Source organism: Pelodiscus sinensis, chromosome 1, assembly GCF_052426305.1.
Source record: "Pelodiscus sinensis isolate ZL-2025 chromosome 1, ASM5242630v1, whole genome shotgun sequence".
Classification (NCBI taxonomy): domain Eukaryota; kingdom Metazoa; phylum Chordata; order Testudines; family Trionychidae; genus Pelodiscus; species Pelodiscus sinensis.
In genome coordinates this window covers 133,483,050-133,503,933 of record NC_143052.1, presented here as the reverse complement: position 1 = coordinate 133,503,933, position 20,884 = coordinate 133,483,050, and the positions used below count along the sequence as shown (strand labels likewise).

The 20,884-nt window shown below is 42.1% G+C and overlaps 1 protein-coding gene across 1 annotated transcript in view; it reads right to left on the bottom strand.

The window, feature by feature from the left end:
- Nucleotides 1-20,884, bottom strand: part of ANO2 (anoctamin 2) — a 292,358-nt gene that overhangs the window by 131,649 nt on the left and 139,825 nt on the right. The window contains exons 14-15 of the mRNA XM_006128152.4: nt 18,067-18,149; nt 1,983-2,066 (exon numbers count right to left, since the gene is read on the bottom strand). Coding sequence (XP_006128214.3) covers nt 1,983-2,066; nt 18,067-18,149 — 167 coding nt within the window. The remainder of the gene's footprint in view (nt 1-1,982; nt 2,067-18,066; nt 18,150-20,884) is intronic.

The following is a 20,884-nucleotide window of genomic DNA, read 5'->3' as shown; positions in this document are numbered from 1 at the left end:
TCTAGGGGCATGTCTACACTAGGAAATTATTTTGAAATAACTCAAAAAATAACTATTTCAAAGTAGCATGCCCACACTCCAGGGAAGTCTCAAAATTAGTCCGAGGCAGACTCCCTTAATGTGTCTGTGCTACCTAGACTTAGAGTCCTAGGAAGCACTGGGAAGTAATTATTTTGAATGACTCTGGGGAGCGGTTATTTCGAATTAGCAAAAGTGGAGCATCCACACTACCGCTATTTCAAAATAACTATTTCAAAATAAGCGTTATTCCGCATGGAAAGCAGGAGTTATTTATTGAAATAATCAGCCCCTTATTTTGAAATAACGGGCTTGGTAATGTGAACGCTCTGTTTGTTATTTCAAAATGACTCCTTATGGTAGACCAGGTCTAACTATACTGGGGGAAAATATTCCCAACTGCAGAGTAGATATAACACGGGGTGTGTTTTCACAGTCCAGTTAGTTCAAGTTATAATTTGAGTGTTACCCCTAATCTAGACATTTTAGTGTGTGGATGGGATTCAGCTCTGCTTACCTGGTACTTTAAGCTCAAGCTAGCTAGGGTAGCACAGCGCTGGGCTGAAACTCAAGTGATGCTGAAGCTGCAGTGGTGATGAAACAACTGGAGTTACACCAACTCAGCAGCAGTTAATCCAATAATTCGGTGCTACTATGTAAATCAATCTGTGGGTGTGTCTAGACTACAGGGTTTTTTCGAAAAAAGTGGCCTTTTTTCAAAAAAACTCCCCCTGCGTCTAGACTTCTGCTGAATTCTTTTGAAAGTAAATTGAAAGAACGCGGCAGTTTTTTTGACTGCAGAAAACCTCATTTTATGAGGAAGAACGCCTTTTTTCAAAAGTGTTCTTTCAAAAAAAGGCGCTATGTAATGCAAACTGTGCTTTTTCGAAAGAGAGCATCCAGACTGGTTGTAGTCTAGACACTCTTTTTCAAAAGAGTCTTTTTCAAAAGTATCTTTCGAAAGAGGCTTGCAATCTAGACGTAGCCTGTGTAACTCAGTCTTGTTTTGCGGTTGCTCTCACTTAACGTGTGCTAGCTGGAGTGCAGGAACTCAAGTGTACTGACTCCAGCTAAGGGTTGCAGTGACGATGACACCCAAGACTTTGTAGCAGACAGGCAATATCTTGGATTGTTCCTGGAAACAAGTGGGAACCAGTCTGAGTTGTGCTCCAAGTCAGACTGCTAAGGAGCTGAGCCTCTGATTACTGCCCTAGATGCCTGAACCTATGCCACTGTAATTCAGTGGGCCTTTTTCAGGATAGTTGAAGTTTCTGGGTGTTATTCAAGTATCATCCAAAAAGATTTCATCACAATAATCCAATTTGGGGATTATCCAGAACGTAGAACTGGTTGGTGTTTTTTTATTTCAATTTTTAAAAATAGGAAAAAATTTTGATTCTCTGGTGAAATGTCTTGATTTTTTAAATTTCAAAAAGAAAAAAATGAAAACATTGTCCTCTTGCCCCTCCTTTTATTACACTTGCTGTTAAAATATCAAATTAAGCATGGTGAGGAATGAGTTCAGCAGACAAATACTGAAAGGGTAAAATAGTATGGTCCTACATATGCTGTGGGAGTGCCCAAATGTAGGAAACTTTACTTTCTGAAGCAGTTTCAAAGAGGAAACAGCAGATCATTGATTCCATCACTGATCACAATCCGTCACCACCATCCTTAGTAGACCCCGCACTACATGTTCTCCACTCTTAGGTGGCATGCCTCACGCAGCATTAGCTGAGTGAGGGACCTAAAATCATGCTGCAGTGGTGCAGGGATGCACAGGACTAAGTCATCAGAAATACCCCGTGAGACTGAAAAAACGTGAGATTGAAAAAGAGGCAAACAGCACAGAAGAGATTATTCTGCAAACTGACCAGCAGAGCAAAATTGAGACAGACACAAAAATGTTAATAAAATATAAACAAAATGCAAATGAAACACAGAAGTAAATCCATATGTCCTACCTCATCTAAGTCATCCTTTTCATTAGTTTCATTTTTTTGTTTTTTCTGTAGCACTTTGGTTTCATATTCTGGTCTGGGATGCTCCTGAAACAAGTCAAAACAAAATCACGACTGTGGTAAAACGTTTTGAAAGCTGTTATTTACAGAATATAAAAACATCACAAATACATTGAGACATAGCTCCTCCTCCATTGTTCAGCCATAAAACATGATTAGTACACAGCCACAAAGAATGGAGATCAAACACTCATAGATTTATCTAAATGGAAATGTTAGTCAAACATTTACGTGTTCCTGGGTGCATTTTTGATAGTGAAAAGGGATAAAGAACATATTAAAAACATTCTCCATAAAGATGGGTACTATAAAAAAAAGCAACATTCAGTACATGTTGAGTAATTCACACTATAATGTAGGTCAGCAAGAAAACAAAAATTTGAAATAGCATAATTTAAACAAGTAGCTCTCAAGCATATTTATCGCTTCACCCACAAAATGGCCTCTAAATAATTCCACAATCTTTTGTGGCTGGCAAGGGTGGGATTTGATTCACAGGAAAAATGTTCAACTATTTTGTGGAGTGCAGATCAAAAACGCTTAGAGTTGGTTGGACTCTTTAGATACTTTTAAAATATACTTTAGAGCTAAGGACTGGCTTTTACCACCAGAACACATTCCAGTGTTTGCAAAAGTGGAGGGTCTGAGTGATGGGTGATAGAGACATTGTTCCTGCATAGGGCAATGTCAGGCTAAACGCTTTCTTCTGTGCTAAAGACAAGGTGCCCAGCACTTTAAAAATACCAAGACTTACTACTAAAAAGTGCAGGGTGCATTTTCCACAATCCTCTGAAAATGTGTATGTCCAATCCACTGAGGCCCATTTTAGGGGGCACAGTGCCTTAGCAATGCCAGTAAACCTGGTTAAATTGTTATAGAAAGTTACCAGCCTGGTCACAAAATCTACTTGATCATACACCCCAGAGAGATAACAGGTTTTAATCAGTTGTATTAACTGATTGTATACAGCATTACTGTGCTATAAAAATAGGTCGAGTAAAGTTTTTTATGGAAGTGTATAACATTTCTTAACTTAATTACGAGGGAGGTATATATGTTGCCATGACGAATATATGTATTCGGGCACATAGAGAACTGTGTTAAAAAATTTCAGTTCCACCTCACCCCCGGACAGTGGGAAATATTGTCTGGGCCAAGTGGTTACACAAACTGGTAAGAATACATGGTACGATCCAGGAAAAGTTAATGAAAAGACAGCGAGACAAGATTTCTTCACTCGGAATATCAACAGTGAATGAAGCAAACAACTTGCAAACCCTTTTTAAATAGGAGGGGCTTGAATTGAAAGGCATCCAGAAAATGAGGAAAAGTCTGTTGGCATTAAATTGTCCATGAAATACTGGATCTCCCCCACCAAACCCATACCGTCAGACTTACGTATACATGGATGTATAATGGTAAACTGTACACAGGCAATAGATGACTTGTATTAGAAAAGTGATTTTATCTTTTATAAAACTGGAAAGGCAAAGGTTATGTCTTTATATTTATTTGCAGTTTAACTTGTATATTTTTGCTCTTCTCTATAGTTTCATCTTTCAAGCTGTGAGGTTTTTTTTAAATTAAATAAACCATTTGTCTCTTTTACCCAAAGCAGATCTCTGTTGTGCCAACTGCAAGAAGGGTGTATGCAAAAATGAACTGATATTTAGGGGGTTGATAAACCAGAAGGGAAAAGACTGAGTTTCTGATACTTAAGAAGTTCGGATTTGGGAAGACTCAGGACAGGAAGGGTTGTTAGAATCACTCTGCAAGGAACAACAAGGCTGGTGGAAGCCAGGTTAAGACTTTGTGCTGGTGCACAGGCTATAGATATCAAGTATCTGAGCCCTAGCAGCATAACATTAAGGCTCCCCAAGGTTATAAGAAAGGCAATGACAGAACCCCTTACTGATCTGGGTGGGCACCAGAAACAAAAGCTAAAGTTAAGATTGAGTTCCAGAGCCCCAACAATAGTTTGTGGTACTGTACTTTATGTTCTTTTTTCCCCCCTATTAAAATATTGGTAGTTCTTGTTTAACTTTTCAGTGCTTCTGTATCTCATTCCACACTTCCATACCTGGGTTAGAATCTAATATATCTTTATAGTAATCTTGCAAAGCTTCCTTGTCCCTTATCACTTCCGATATGTGTGTGTGTGTGTGTGTGTGTGTGTGCGCGCGCGCGCATGCGCGCACACACAGACAAGCATGAGCACATGTGTGTGCATGTGTACTTACAAGTACTTCACACTAAATGATGCATATTAAGTATTTAGAGATTTTAGTCTAATTCTGACATTTACACTGCTGTAAATCAGAAATAACAGCACTAAAGTCAGCGGAGTTACACCATTGTAAAACTAGCATGATTCAGAATCAAGTTCTTTGTGTGAAAATGGGAAGACTTTTAGAGGTAGGACAATAAGCTAGAAATAGTTTTGATGACTTGAGGAACGCCAAATGTCCATGTAGGGATAAATATGAATCCCATGATGCTGGAGGTAGGCCAGTACAGCTGCCAGACACTTATTGAAAACCATGTGAGCCAAGGTACTGTGAGGCCAAATGAATGCTCAGAGTGGAAAATGAGAATTCCCATCCTGAAAACAAAGAGCCAAATCCTAGAGTCCTTATTCAGGCAAAACCTCATTGACGTCAGTGGGAATTTTCCCTGAGAAAGGGCTCTAAGGTTTGCCCCATAGATAAAATAAAGAGCTGTCCACTACACTCTACAGATGAGAATAAGAAATAACCTCTGTACAAATCAAAAGGCACACAGATAATTGCCCTAATAAGAGAAGGGACTATAGAGGGAACAGAACTGTTCTTGAATGTCTCCTTGCTTTGGGAAGAGATTTATTAAAAAATTGTATAAAGCACCCATCATGAACACATCTGGGATCCCAAACAGAAATAAATAAATTAAAACAGCTCCAGAACACCGCGCCAATGATAGCATCAAATAAAAATGAGAAAGACAAATCTCTAATTCCATGGGGTCAATAAGGAAGGAAGGTTAAAACGGTCAAGGAAATGCTAGGCATGAATTGAAAGGCCTCACACCAAGGCCTTGAATACAAGCAGACAGGGAGTGTGACAGACACCTGGAGGGATGCAGTTCCACAAATGGTAACACTGAAGACCCAGCTGCCGCCCAAATGAAGATGGAAACTTGGAACAATGGGAATTAAAACCCAGCTGCTCTGCACTGTGAGAAATTTCATTATTGCAAATGAAGGATGCGCCTCAAACACCTATATTTCTTGGAATGATGATGTGAAAATAAAAGTTTGGGGCAAGATTCTCAATTTTTGTTATGGCTTATTTGTCAGTGGAATGTCAATTAATTCTAAGGGACTTCTACAACTGCCAGGATGATATAAAGGGACCACGAGAATAAGGCCTACCGGCTTTCTAGTCCAAAGTTCTTTTACAATTATATCTGATTTGAAGAAGAAACAAAAAATCAACTTGAATAACAACCTCATGCTACACATTACTAACAGCATAAATGGAAGGGTAGAAAATAGAAGCCACTGTGGGAACGGGAAGGAACTACCCTATCGAACTCCTTCCAAAGCAAACACTAATCTAAAGTGAAAGTTAAAACAAAATACAGGGCGCATATACATAGTATAGGATATTTTTAAAGGGCTCTCAACTAGACATCTCATTCTGTACCCATATTTTATTTGCAGGTTCAAAGTATTGCATTTTTACTTTGTTTACAATTCAAGCAGTAAGATGCATACATGACACTGTCTGCTCCCACAACACTGCACCCACACTTATTTGGGGATGTAAGCTGATTGGCTGATTTTTTAAAACATGGCCTTAAATTAGAAGATTCTGACAAGGGCATCCCATGAGGCAAAATAAAACATGCTGTTCAGAAGTGCTATCACCACAGTGGACTGAAATACTTGGGCAAGTGATAAAGCTACAGAGCCTTTTTCCTCTTGGCCATTAATTCAAATCCAGCCCGTGTTGATAGTCACATGTTAGCAGTTGGAATCTCAAGTTTCGAAATGAACCAGCCACAGGAGTCCTGAGAGCTATAGTCTGGAATATTCAGTTTCAAATTATTTCTACTGTAATTAAAGTTACCACTTATACAGACAGGCTAACGTGTTTAACAGCCACTTTCCTACCCTTGCAGTAATCCCCCCAATGAGCAGGGCAATCGTAATGACTGATACATTAATCGTTTGTTACAAATATCGAAATACCTATCTTGCTAGCCAGAGGTTGTGAAAAGGGGACTTGGCACTTCTGCGGAGCTAGGAATCCCCATCTCATGGTAATAGGGCATTTTTTTTTTAGTCCTGGTAAATCAGAAGACACTGGATTTTTTATATGGGTGTCACACAGCATGACTCACTGTCACAGCGCCTCTTGCTGGTCACTGGGGAATTAGCTCTTCAGTGCTGGAGCATCCCCTTGTCGGTGTCTCGTCTGCTGTTACCTGTTAATGACTCCACCACCTTGCGTTAGAACTCACATCCCTCCCCAACCTTGGCATCCTCCCCTCAGCATACTGCCCTGCCGCAGTGCCCCCACAGTTTGGGGTCCTCCTTCTCAGGGAACCTCCAATCCCCTATGCCCACCTTGCCTCAGTGACCCACTGCCAGTTGCCATCTGACCCCTGCCTAAGGGGCAAACTGCAGTCTGAAATGGCCACTCATCATTGGTAAGGGGTGTGGACCCACTGCCTTCTACTGCCCTTGCCGCCTCCCGACAGCTCCGGTATCCCCCAGACCTTGCTTCAGGCCCTGCAGCCTGGGAGCGTGCCTGGCCAGAGCTTCCGCAGCTCTGCTTGCCTTTCCCCAGCCCTACTCTAGCTTCCCTAGCAGTTAGGACCCTCCTGATTCATAGCTGGATCAAGAGTGGGTCTGTCTCCACCCCTCCAAGAACCCTCATTCATACAGCCCCAGCTGGGCCCCAATTGGCTCTTCTGCCTTATCTGCTGGCTCCACCACTCTCTCCCAGGGCTGGGTTTTAACACTTAAAGGGCCAGTGAAATGCAGATACCCCATCACAATGGGACATCATCTGAAGAAAGGCTAATTACAGGGTTTTTTCGAAGTTTCAGATATTCATGACATTATATTTTTCTGCCCTTTCAAGTTCTATGATTGTGCATGATTTTAAGGTACCCGGGCTTATTGCTGAATAGATGTTGAAAGCAGTCGAAAAAACAGTACAAGTAAGAAATGGCCAGGGCAGCAAATGTGGATCATCTGTGTGGTGGACTCAGCTGGTATTGCTTCCCACATGGTCCCCATTGGAGAGCATGTGCCTAGCCCCTCCCCCATTATATCCCAATTGAGAGCTAGGCCCTGAGGCAGGCAGGAGCCGGGCCAAGGGCAGATCCCTTTACATCTCCCTTTTTGGGAAAAGAGACTAGAAATGTGACACTTTGAAGTTTAGGCCACACACCCCCAACCATCTTATTACAATGGCCTCTATTAATGGACCAGTCACAAAAAGCAATACTAATTTAATTTGTCAAATGTATTGCTACAATGTATTCTACCTTGAAGATGGACAGATACACACACACAGAGATACCTGCAAATAAAGTAAGGTCATCCCAAATTCCCATTAATGAATCATTATCCTACACCACATCATCACATATTCTACTGAGGAGGAGTGTGGAATAAAGTTTTTATTGGCATGAATTTACCATAGTCTGGTCTTACTCATGTAATTCCATGTGCATGTGAGAACGAGTACAGTGTCATTGATATATAAAGCCAAGCAGCTAAACTAAAAGCCCCATGTGAAACTGCAAGAATAAAGTGTTTTGGGCCCCCCACAAAACCAACAGCACAAGTATAAAAATATCTTGTTTCATTTTTATAGACAAAACTAGGGCAGTCAACACTGGCTGCCATTGACTTAAATAACATCAGAAAGTATTAGTGGCAGAGCTGTAGAATCCTTCCTTGAATATCCTTCCTCTTGTTGAAGAGTATATTAAGGCAGGAATATTCCTATAGGTTTTAATGGGAGAAATTGTAGAGAAATATATACCATTCTGGCAGTAAAAAGGGATCATAAAGCAAGTGTGAATGCAAATTAGGCCAATTTTAAGACCCTTTTGGGTATGTTCCATGAGGCGTACAGATAGTTCGGAATGGCTTGCTAGTTCGAACTATCTAGCCCGTGCCGCGTGTAGCCGCGTGGCACGGGGTTCGAACAAGCTGGCATTTAAAAATGGCGCCGGCCGGCTTATGCAAATGAAGCCCGGGAAATTCAAATCCCGGGCTTCATTTGCAAGTGCGGTATGCCTACATTACCACCCTAGTTCGAATTAGGGTGGTAGTGTAGACATACCCTTTGTGTCTGAATATAAAGGAGAATCAGGCCCATCAGGAGGAGAGAGGGCAGAATCTGGCCCATTAAGAAAAATCATTCTTAACTTATATGCACTGTCCAGTTTCCTTGTGGCTGGTTTTTGGACTGTGGACCAATGGATAGGGCTCAAAGAGTGGCACTTGCACTCAATTCACAGCTCCGCCACTCACATATCACATTTTACATGAAAAAAGGTTGCAGCTGCGAAGAAAACTCTTCAAACATGAACCGTGGGCATAGCAATGCTGTGATGAATTCACTGCAGACAGAGCTTGAAACAATAACTCTGGGAGATGTGGACTCCTCCCATTCACCTCAGTCGGGTAGCTTCTGGTGTCAAAGTTTATTTATTTTACCAATGGAAGTGAGGGGAAATGAACCTCTTCCTCCAGATCCCAGGAGACATAAGAATAAATACTCATGAGGCTTTTGGTGAGACAGAGATTATTTAAGTGCTTCAGACACGTATACACAGAGCCTGTTTGATCTCCACTTGCACTTACATACTCATCTTGAATAGCAGCACCTCAAAGAGACAAGAATAGCAAAAGGAGAGCAAACTGATCTGAGAACTTTGGGCAACTCACCCATGGACAAGCCAAGAAACACTCATGATGGAAAAGTAATAAAGAAAAGGAGAGGGGAGCAAATTAGATGGTTGTTGCAGGTGAAACAGCTAGTGTGGAGTTAGGAATTACTGCTGCATCAGACAACAGTGCTGGAACAATTTGCATAAGAGGGGTGCTGAGAGCCACTGAACTGAACTGTAAATCCTGTATATGATGGAAATCCCTTCAAGCCAGTAGGTGCAGTGGCACCCTCAGTACTCTTACTTCTAGCACCTCTGTCACCAGAAGCCTCCTTACTACTCTGCAGACCAGCATCCCCAGAAACTAATGTGACATGGAAAAATGTGCAACCATATATCTTTCCTGACTAATAAATGAGATATATGCCTTGGTTTCTCTATTCTACAAGTGAAAATGTGCGTGAAGTGTGCCTTTAAATTCAATTTAGAAGCAGCAACTAGCAAAATAGTTTTGCCTAAGCCCTGAATGGTAAAAGTGTTTTTCACATTTCCTCTCCCAACTGCCCTAATAAAATCACGTCCTCCTTAATTTAAACACAGTGTGATTAAACGTAATGTTAAAGGACAAAATAGTCAGTTGGAGCAACTTGTCTAGACGGGATACAGCAAGAATCAAGGCTGGCTTCAGATTCATTAAATAAGTATTAATAAGCTGCAGGAAGGGGTTAACCGCAAGATAATTAAATGTGCAGATGTTTCACAGATGATCTATTGGGAGGAATTGTGAACACCCAGGAAGATCGAAAAATAATAAAAGGGAACCTAAAGAACTTAGAAACAAGGGCAGAAAATAACAAAAAAGAAAGTCAGCAGGAGGAAAATGTAAGCTAATCCATCCAGAAAACATAATTCAAAACACAGAGAGTCATTGGGAGAGAGCAACTGTAGAAGCAGTGACGCCATGAGAGAAATTGCAGACCATTTGTTGTTGTTTTAGTTCATCCTGTAAAAACTAGATCAGAAAAGATTGAGTTAAGTTTTCCTAAAAAAACAGAGAGCAAAAATCTGTGAGCAGAGCACTTATTTCTGAGTCTTCAAGCATCCATGAAGCCTGCTTGTTATTCATCAGCCAAATCAGTTCTGACCTGCATTAGTTGTGGACTTGCTAATCAGACTCCATTTTGAGTGCAGAAGCTGAAGACTTCTCAGAAGGAAAAATATCCTAAACAAGCTAGCAAAGGGCAAGATGAGGAGAATCTCCCAGGAAGTGGTATAGAAAGTTTACATAAGCAGTGCCAAGGAAAGGCAAGGAACTTTACCTATTATATAAAGGAGAATGTTTGTATGTTTGTGCTCTAACAACTTGGACACTATAAGACCTACCACAACCAGACTTTGCATGGGATAACCTTTCCTCCAGGAGAAGGTTTTAAGGAACTGTAGGAGGGAAGTGATGAGAGACCGACGCCTCTCCCTGGGGCTGTACGGAGCTTGGCAGTGTGGGGAGAAGTGGCTTCCCCACCATTTTTGGAAGCATATAGAGGCCCCTTTTCAATACTGCAATTGGCTCGGGGCCCGCCAGCTGACCAATGGGTGGGCGGGTTGCTGCCGAGGCTCACTCTAGGCAGAGGGGGTGGGGCTGGTGTTACCGCTCAGCTGCCACTTTGAAAAAAATGTCAGGAAGGAGGCACATCGGGGATCCAGAGGTGAGAGAGGGGAGGGGAGGAGTGAATGAATGGGGAGTGGACTGGTCTGGGGGGGCTGGACCATTGGGGGTGAGTAGGGGTAGGACAGGATTGGGGGGCTGGATCATTGGGGGGTGGGCTGGACCATTGGGAGCCAGTGGGGGGAGGTTAGGATTGTAGGGGGATGAAGGACATGGGGGCTGGACAATCCTGCAGGGAGTGAGTGAGAAATGAAGACCATGGCAGGGGTGGGGTCTCCTTTGAGGGGCACTGGCCCAAGGGGCAGCACTGGATGATGCTGGGTAGGTGAGAAATTAATCCAAGGTGGGGGGGAGGGATCCCTCAAATCTGGGCACTGGTCCTGGATTTGATACTGGGTGATCCTGGGGGGGAGAGATGCAGTCCATGGGAGGGGCAGCTGGTTAAGGGGGCGGTGCTGGAGGAGGGACTATAGAGGTACCAGCAGGCTCAGGTAGCTGATTCATAGTTTCATCAAAAAAGATGGGAGAAGAGTTTGAGGTGTCACCCTGAAGTCTCTCAGATTCAGTAGGGCCAGTCCCATTAATTAAGGCATCCCTATACTCAGCTCTTGGATGAGAATTTGCAGACCCAGCATGCCTATCTCCCTACTTCACTGCCAAAAAACCATTAGCTTCTACAAGCATAATTAGCAAAAATACCATCTGATAGGAAGCAAAACATTGCACTATTGAAGAGGGGCCTCCATATGCTTCCAGCAATGCTGGGGAAACAAGCCATGGTGATTTGGGGGCTCTCCCTTCCACTGTGCTTTTAATGGCTCCAAGACTCATGACATGGGAAGAAAACAGAGACAGTTTCTATTGTGACTTTTGTATCTAAGTTTGCCAAGTCAGATAGCTCTGATTCTCAACATTGCAATGCCTCTTTTTTGAGTCCGAGATTTTGCTTTATGCAGCAGTAGAAAAGTATGGGGGTCTACCATGATGGCCAGATGTCAGGCACTAGTAGCTGCAGTATGGCTGGAGGCTGTGAGGACCAGATTCTGTTTTTCTAAATTTTGTTCCTCCGGTTTCCCGGGCAATGCCGGGTAAGTCCAGCTAGTTTGACATAAAGGAGAGGATAGGGTCTTAACTTTGAATTGTGAGTAAAAGTATTGTTTTCAACACAGGTAGTCAAATAGATTTACCTCTGTGAGGAATCAACCTGACTTAGACAAGGAAAAAAACATATTGTTTGAACAAAAATCAGGATTCTTCATTTTGGACATGTAGTTTGGAAATTTGCTATGAATTCACCCAATTCTGCAGAATTCTACTGTTGCTTCTAAACGTCTGGTTTTAAAAAAAATAATGTTTCCAGTCATGTTGAAAATCACCTTAACTGGGATTATTTGCATAGTAAGGTCTGTCTCATTCCCAAAACAACAAAAAAAGAAGCACATATCCCTAGGTGAAAATTTTCAAAGATTCGTGTAAGATGATAGCCTTAATTCCAAGAATCTTTAGAAAGAGGCCTTTCGCTACCTACTCACAAATACAGAAAATACAGAAGCAACTGACCAATGTATATTCGTTTTACTTGTTCTCTGGCATGGCAAAATCCACCTTCTTTTTGGAAGGAATTCTGTTGCATTAAAGACAGCTTCAATTAAATAGACAGTGCTGAAGTTATTTTGGAAGATGAAACATAACTCTCTGATTTACTAGGCTAAGGCATTCTTTGTGTTTCCACCATGTTAAATGAATTTCTCTGATTGTGGGGTTTAAGAAAAATTTATCTCTAGCTTTCAATTGTGCTGCTCTAGCACTGTCCTCTCATTTGCTTTATTGGCTATTACATAACAAAATTGAAAACTGTTTGACAAGCCTGTAGGAAGCTGAAAATTTTGGGATGCAGATGGTTTCTGAAAAAAACAAACAAACAAAAAAACCCCCACCCATGGCATGGGCCCTTTAAGAAATGCTTTGCTTTTGAGGCTTTTTGGCCTTAACAGACTGCCAGTGGCTGCCTGCCATCTTGCCTCCCTGCGCAGGGCTGGACAGCTCTCCTGTGGAACCCGGTAAGCACTCGGGATTTTCGCCTTCTGGCCAGGAAAAAAATCAGAAAATACCGGACATTTTAGGTGTCCGGTATTTTCTGATTTTTTTACCATACAGGAGATGAAAATACCGTACTGTCCAATTCAATACCAGACACCTGGCAATCCTATGAATATTAAGGACACCTTTCAGAGTTATATATGAGTTTAGGGCCTGATTTTGAAAGGTATATAAACCCTTACAGTTCAGTGGGAGCTTGGTGCCTAAATATCAAATGTGGTCATGCTGTATTTATTTATTATTTGCAAGATTTGTACTTGCTTTTTCAAGTTTCTATTTTTTCAAGTCAATTATCAACAATTTTCATCCAGTGCCCAATATTATCTATTATGTTTGTAGACTTTGGGTGTACAGACAGTACAAATCATTGATAAATTTGTGCAGTTGCCAGCTGCAGCTCAACATTCAGGCCTTGCAGAGATTTCTTTCTCAGACTTTTATTGCCAAGATACTTAAAAAAAGATGACCTTTTTCTCTGGTGTAACTCTAGTGAAGTCATAGAGGGTGCACCACAGATTAATCTAGCCCAGTGTGTCTAAAGAAACATTATTTCACAGAAAATCAAAGCCCCAGTGAGGCAGAACAAAAACACACACTTCAGTGTAAACCTCATTCCGTATCTCTCAACTGTCAAGGCTTTTATGGTTATTACCCTGCCTGCCTCATTTCATAACAGATACTCAAGATACATTAAAACTGGCTTGTTTAGACTTCTTTTTCCTGGCTCTTTCTTAAAACACCACAATCTCTGACTTCTCCATGTTCCCATTCCATCTCAGTTTACCCCCTAATCTTGCATCCTCCTCTGCTGCCACCTCAGGCTTGACCTGATCTAAGTCTTGGTTTTCCATAATTCCTGTACCCTCTAATTCTGTAAGAGCTTCATCAGCATACTTAAGGACCACTTTTGTCTAGTGGGACATCATGGTCTGTTTTAAGAGCAGAGGTGACATGTAACAAACTCCTTCATAAAACTGATGTCTAAAGGTCCAACAGAAACTGTGCCATCTTCTGCATGTTCATGGAAAATGCCAATAGCAGACAAAAGAACGGTAAGAGAAGATGTCTGTAACCGAGACTGAGACCTGTGAAGCATTTTGCATTTGAGACAAGTGAAAGGATTTGTTACATTACAGGCCACAAAACATTTCCACTTAAAGTTCTGCATAACTCTTTCCACTTATTGACTTCACGGTGCTTTGCAAGTCATGAGTTAAGCCTGTAAGATTATGGCATTATCACCATTTCACAGCCGAAGAAACTGAGATTCAGGGAAATTAAGTGGCTTGCTTACTCAAGTCTGTAGCAGAGCAAAGAGTAGAGATGTGCTGTCCTTGCTCTCAGTCTTGTGCTCTAACAAGCAGAAAACTAATTCTCCCCCAGCCAGTTGTACACCCGACTGGTAAATATCACAGCTTAAGCATGAAAGGTCTTTGATCTGAGGATATGTACCTGGCACAATACACAAAGCTGTACTTTCCGTCTCACTTTATATTGGCATGGTTGCCTAAAGAGCACATGGAGTGTTCCAGACAAAGTCATTTCTTCTAGATTATCTGAGATTCTAGCAGAAGTCACATTATCTCCTCCCACTCACCAGTGCATAGTTCTTCAATGAGCTGACACAAAATAGCCTCCTGCCATATAAAATAAGAGTACTGGGCTACCCACTATGCATCAGCCACCTCTCCACTATGCAAAAAGTTTTGCTTCATTACCAATATACTGAATATCAGCATTGTCCCACACTCAATGTGTATTGCCAACCAATTGTTCGGTCTTCAAACATGTTCCTTCAAAACACTTTGCGTGACTTTTTTTTAATCTGCACTCTTTCTGGATACCTGTGACCATCAAGAGGCTGAAAAAATGTATTTTGAATTCAACATATGTTTATTAGGATAGGCCCATGAGCAAATCAAAGTCATGTAAGTCCATAAGTCCCACGCGTTCTAGTTCCGGATATTCAGAATCCCCCAGAACCTGCACCTTGCAAAATGACCCTATAGATGGAAGTGCTTCCAGCTGGATTCACAGCAACTGTGGCACAGAAACTTTGAAGCTCTCCATGGAATTGTCTGCCTTGAAACATAAGCCTTTGGTATCTAACATCCCAACACAGTCTTCAGTAACTGTCCTTCATTCTGTGTTCCCATCCAAGCAACACACTCCCCAAGTATCCATTAAGCATCTGCTAGCGAGTTCAGTTGCTATCCATACACTGCTTGGTGAAGTGTCAGATATCCATTAGTGCAAGGATGCTAAATCTGCCTGACCCCTCAGAAGCTCTGGTTTCTATTGTTTCTATACAGAATTATCATTTCAGCTGCCACTACACCAGAGCACTCTTCTGCTTTGTTTGAATCCCAATTTAAATTATACAGTTACTGTCCAACCTGCATTCAGAACTGCTAATGACTAAGTGGACAAGGATGGTGTCTTAGTTGGTCACAAACGTTAGCACAGGATCATTCTAATTCAAGCTTTACTTGCCATATGGACAACACGCTTCAGTTGAGTTTCCTGGGTGAAATACTTCTGAACCGGCCTAAACCTGAGTTACCCTTAAACCTGAGCCTGCTTAAGCTTGATGAGTCAGCCCTGAGCCAGAGAGTGTGACAAGTCATCAAAGGTAATAACTCACTGGACTGGGGATAGGCCCCATACCATTCAGTCAAGGAGTAGCTAATTCACAGGGCAGGCCCCAGCCAAGTCACCCAAATCAGGTATATAGGCTCCTAAAGGAAGCAGCCTCTCCCTTCTATTCAACACCGCTGCCTAGATAGGGGAATTGCTAACAGCCTACCCTTGCTCCTGCTTTTGCTCCAGTTGGTTCCTGTTTCTGCTCCATTTGTCCTTGCTCCTGCTCTAACTATGCCTATGTTTCCATGTTTCCATGCTAGTCAGACCCGCCTCCAGTCTACATCTGCTTCTGACTCAGCTGGGGGCCCAGCAAAACTGACCCTGGGCAGCTTCAACAGCGTTCCCAAAAAAGACACAAGCAAAGCCACCGGGGCCAGTTTGGTTACGGTAGCTGACATTAGAGAGTGTCCAGCGGTGGGACATGGGTATTTTGTTGATCGGGAGAAGGTTTGGACCAGACTACTTAACCTTCCTCTGATTGCTTCATTACTCGTTGTATGGACAGTGTTTGCGGCTTTGGCAATTTTTCCATTACCATTTTCTTTGTCTTTCCTATTTCCAGCTCCTTCCCCCAGAGTTTGATATCCCCAATCTCAGGTATGATGGGCAATAAGTCAAGGTAGCCTAGATTTAGGATCAGGATGAGGGGGGAAACTAAAAAAAAACTGGGGTACAAAGACTTGCAATAACTATCAGAGGCTTTCTGGCTGGCACTTCTCCTCATTTGAAGGAGCCTGACTCCCAGAAACATCCAAATTCAGAGACAGAAAATGATCTTCAAAAGCAGCCTGTTCATACAACTCTTTTACTGAAATGGCTTGTTTTCCACTAAACCCAGCCACAATCCACAATTCATGGCTTAGTTCACTGACAATCCCTGCAGAGTGCAATGACCTTTTGCAGATAAAGCAAAACACAAATCGTGTAACTGGATTTTTAAATCCTAAAACAAGCAGTTCACCAAGGCTGGATTTTAGCCAATGTCTTCCCTTATCCTTTTATCTGAAAATACTTAGAAATTGTATAACATCTTCAACTTGCTTCACACATTAAGTAACTGACTGGAGTGAATGAAGCCTGAATGACAAATGCCAGGGAACTACATGTGTGCAGCTACTCTATAATTTTGAACAGCGTGATCTCCATTTCTATCATACTTGGTTACATCTTTTCCATCTGTCATTCAGCAGGTCCCAAAGCTTATAAGGAAACTTATGCCCAAGTCCAGCAGCTGACAGTCATGTGAGCCTGGAGTGCCTATTCATGAAGTAGTGGCTCTCACTGTTACATGCTAGCACACTTTGATCTCCAAAATCTTAATAGAAGTAGGTAGACGAATAATTTTATTTATAAAGAAGAGTTGCGTAGCTCTGCTGACTTCACTCCCAAGTTGCAGGGCCTGAAGCTACTAGGACTGCAGGGAGGTAGCCAGGGCAGTAGAAGACAGCAAGTCCATTCCCCCTTGCCAATGTTGAGTGGCAATTTCAGACTGCAGTTTGCCCCTGAAGTAAAGGGCTACATGATGCCTGGCAGCAGGTCACTGAGGCAAAGTGAACATAGTGGACTGGGGATTCTCTGGAGAGGAAGACACTTGCTCTGGGTCCTACCATGAAGTGGTGGAGACATTAACAGGTAACAGCAGGCGAGACACTAGCAGAAAGCGGGAGCTCCAGGGCTGAAATGCTAATTCTCTGAGGGCACATCTACACAGCAGGGTGAAAGCCGAAATAAACTATGCAACTTCAGCTATGTCAACTGCGTAGCTGAAATCAAAATAGCTCATTTCAGCATTTGGTGCTGTCTACACAGTAGGAAGTCTGAGAAAGAGCACACTTCTTTTCACTTCCCTTACTCCTCATACAAGCAAGGTTACAGGAGTCAGAGTAAGAAGTCCTCCAGCTCAACATTATTTTGACATAATGTCAAAATAACTGCTTGTAGTGTAGACACAGACTTGTTATTTCGGAATAATGTCTGTTATTCCAAAATAACACTGCTGTGTCGACATATACTCAGTGACCAGCAGGAGGTGCCCATAACAGTGAGTGCCTGACCCATGAAAGGTCCATTGAAAACCTGCACAAGAATGAACATGTACATAAATATTCACCATGAAAGGAAAACAAAATTCCAACCAGTGCTACTCTTCACATACAGTATTTGTCGTGGAAAACAAATTCAGGGCTGTGGTGGATACGTGTCTTACTTCTGCAACAGCAAGTGTCAACCAGTCTAACCTCTCAGTACTTTCAGCTTAGGATTTTCCATCCCTGGTTTCAATCAGGCAGCCCAGATCAAGATGTAGAGATTAGGTATGCTACTGTGATATGTTACAATCCTCTGCACTCAGCATTTATGTTATCCATTATAAAGCAGAAATTGAATGGAATATTCTAAAAGGAGAGATCTGTCATCACTCTACTACTGAACCCTATATAAATGAAGATGGAAATTTAAAATTAAGAATGAACTGCCATTCATGTTACGATATAATCTTCTACATTAATTATTAAAAGTGAGCCTGAACACGGAAGACAGTAATAAATGTGCAATCATTTCTCTAAAGATATCTTGACACTCAAAATAAAATCAGTTACAATCATTTTAAAAAAGAGAACTTGAATTGTGCCCCTATGAATTATATATATAATAAGAAACCTCCTTCCTAATTATTACTGTACATTTTCAGGTTTAAAATGTTAAATACATGGAAAGGAAACTTACTTCTTCATCCTCCAAGCCAGTGAGATCCCAGAAGTAACCTAGTCTCATCTGTAAACGTTTCCAGTGTTCAAGAAACATGGTAGCTTAAGGTAACAACAACAAAACACATATGTTAAAATATAAACTCAATTTATTTACTAATTATTACTACTACTATTATTATTAATTATAATCATTATTATTTTATTATTATATATTATTATGTACTAGATTAGGATTTTTGATCCATGTAAGCCAGCCAAGTGAGGTGTTAGAGGGTCTGAATACACTGCAATTAAACACCTCCTCCCACTGCTGGTCCATGGCAGTTGATGTGCACTAATGGGGCCATTAAACTGCAGTGTAGTTGTTCAGGCTCCTAGGGCTCATCTAGACTACATCCCTCTTTTGAAAGTGCAAATGAAGTACAGATTTTGATACCCTATGCTTCATTTGCATATTCGCATCTGATCGCTGTTTCAAAAAAGGGTATTTCCAAAGTGAAGCCTCAGTCTAGATACGGTTCTTTCAAGAAAAACCTCCCTTTTTCGAAAGATCCCGTACTCCTCATTTTTTCAGGAATATGGGATCTTTTGAAAAAGGTTGTTTTTTTTCTCAAAAGAACCGCGTCTAGACTACGGTTTCACTTTATTTAAATCCACATTTCATTTGCACTTTCGATCGGGCTCATTTACATCCCTCTTTCAAAACAGGGATGTAGTCTAGACGAGCCCCTAGAATTCAGGCCCAACATCTACCCCAGAATTTGATCGCTCTATAGCCCAAGCCCTGTAAGCCCCACTCAGTTTGGCACAGACCAACTGTGGGGGCTTAGCTGCAGTGGAGACATATTCAGAGTGATTTTCCCATAAGTGGTAGAAGACAAATTCTATCTCCTGCTTTTCTTTCCCCTTTCTTTGACAGTAGACAGCACATGCTGTGTTGCTTTTTACTCTTCTGCCCTTCTTCCCATAATTGTTCCTTCCTCTTGACAGCCTGGTTTCATGTTATTTTTGACCTACGGATGTATAAGTTCAGAAAGAGTAGGTATCCCAATTCATTCTCCACTGGATTCTATGTTCTGTCATCCTTTCCACCTATGCAAAGTGAGTGTCCAAAAATTATTAAATCAGAATAATACTTTACTCCCACTATGCAAAGGCAAAGCAGGGGAGGGGGCAAGCGAGGTCATGAGCTCTTCCTCCTACCCCAATTTTTCATGCCACCTCTCACCAAGATGTCCACCAGTGAGGAGGAAGTGGCTCCCTGGCAGCCGTACTCACTCTGTAGCTGTGCAGAGTGGGAAGGGGGAAAGCAGCAGGGGGTCTGGGTGCAGGCTGAACGCCTACCCCTGTTACATGGGATTGCTGCTTCTTCCGTGCTGCCAGAGTCCCAGCACTTCTCCCAGCCTGCTTTGCAGGTCTGCTGAGGTGACTCAGTGGGGCATCTCCGAGACTGGGAACAGGAACTGAGCCTTGGTGCCCAGCAGCTCCATGGAGTCCCAAGAGTCCCAGTGGTGAGTGGGAGGAACAGACTGAAGTGGGAGAGGGGAGTTTGGAAAAGGGGCAGGAGGGCAAACCTTGCTGCTCCCTCCAAAGTGCCTGGCGAGGTGAAGGTGATTTGGGGGTATCATATTCCCCCATCTAACAAATGTGACTGATAATTCTCCAACTTCTTGAGAACGGAGACAATCCAGATCCAAGCACCATCCCACCATCGGGGCCACCCGGAAGCGTGCATCCCAACTGTGTTGCACTTTTTCTTGGTTTTGTCTTGAACACTTGCTAAATTGATTGAGGGTAGCTCAGGCAGGGAGGGATGCCCCAAAGCTCTGAGGGGCTTAGCAGCCACAGGGCAGAGAAGAGGAAGAGGAGGAGGAGGTAGTTGATAATGTGTGTTGTCTACATACATATCAGGTTTCAGGGGATGTAGGCAGAGGCATCACTTGGGACAGTCAAGACCTCCCGCCACACAACACACACAGAACCTTTCCGTTGTGCCACATTTACATGTCACCTCTGCCACTTTGCAGTCACTTATCAGAGGTGTAAAACTGTACAAGGTGCAAATCAGTGGAGAATTAGATCCTGATTCTTTTGACTTTGACATGGGTGCCAGAGCAAGGTACAGTTTGGAAGAGGTCTGCTGCCCATGCCGAACCACATAACTGCAGACTACAGAGATGAGCTGACTGAATACAGATGATCGGATTCATTTTTTTATTTGACTTTACACTGGGCCTCATCCAGCCTTTCTGTTATGGGTAACTTAAAGGGCTATGCAGTCAATAGGACATCAGAGATGGTTTGAGATCTCATTGCTTCCAACCCAAGTATGGGACTATTCAAAGCAGTTGCTAACTCAAAATGTGCTCTCTGACAGACCTTGTGAAATATAGAGAGGAGGGAAGAAAACTTTTCTTCACAGCTGTTTCCCTTCACTGAACTCTATTGCTGAAAAGATAATTCAGCCTGCAGACAAAATTATTCAGCCTGTTAACAAATTCTGATATTGGGAGTTGCACTCTAGACAAACAAATATAAAAAGTGTACATCTCACAGATGGAACGGTCATAAGACCAGAGTAAAAATCAAGTTCTGGAGCCAGATTTTCAAGAACTCAGAGAAAAAAATTTCAAGTGCACAACACCCACAATTAAGGCCAGATTTCTCAAAATATACAATCTCTCATTTAGGCACCATAATGAATGGCCAGATTTTGAAATGAATCTTGTATCCAACGTACTTGGGTGTTAAATGGGACCTGTCGGGCACAGTACACACCATCTTCTCTGCACAAGTCCTCTCACATTACAAGAATCTAAAAGTCACTGCAGGAT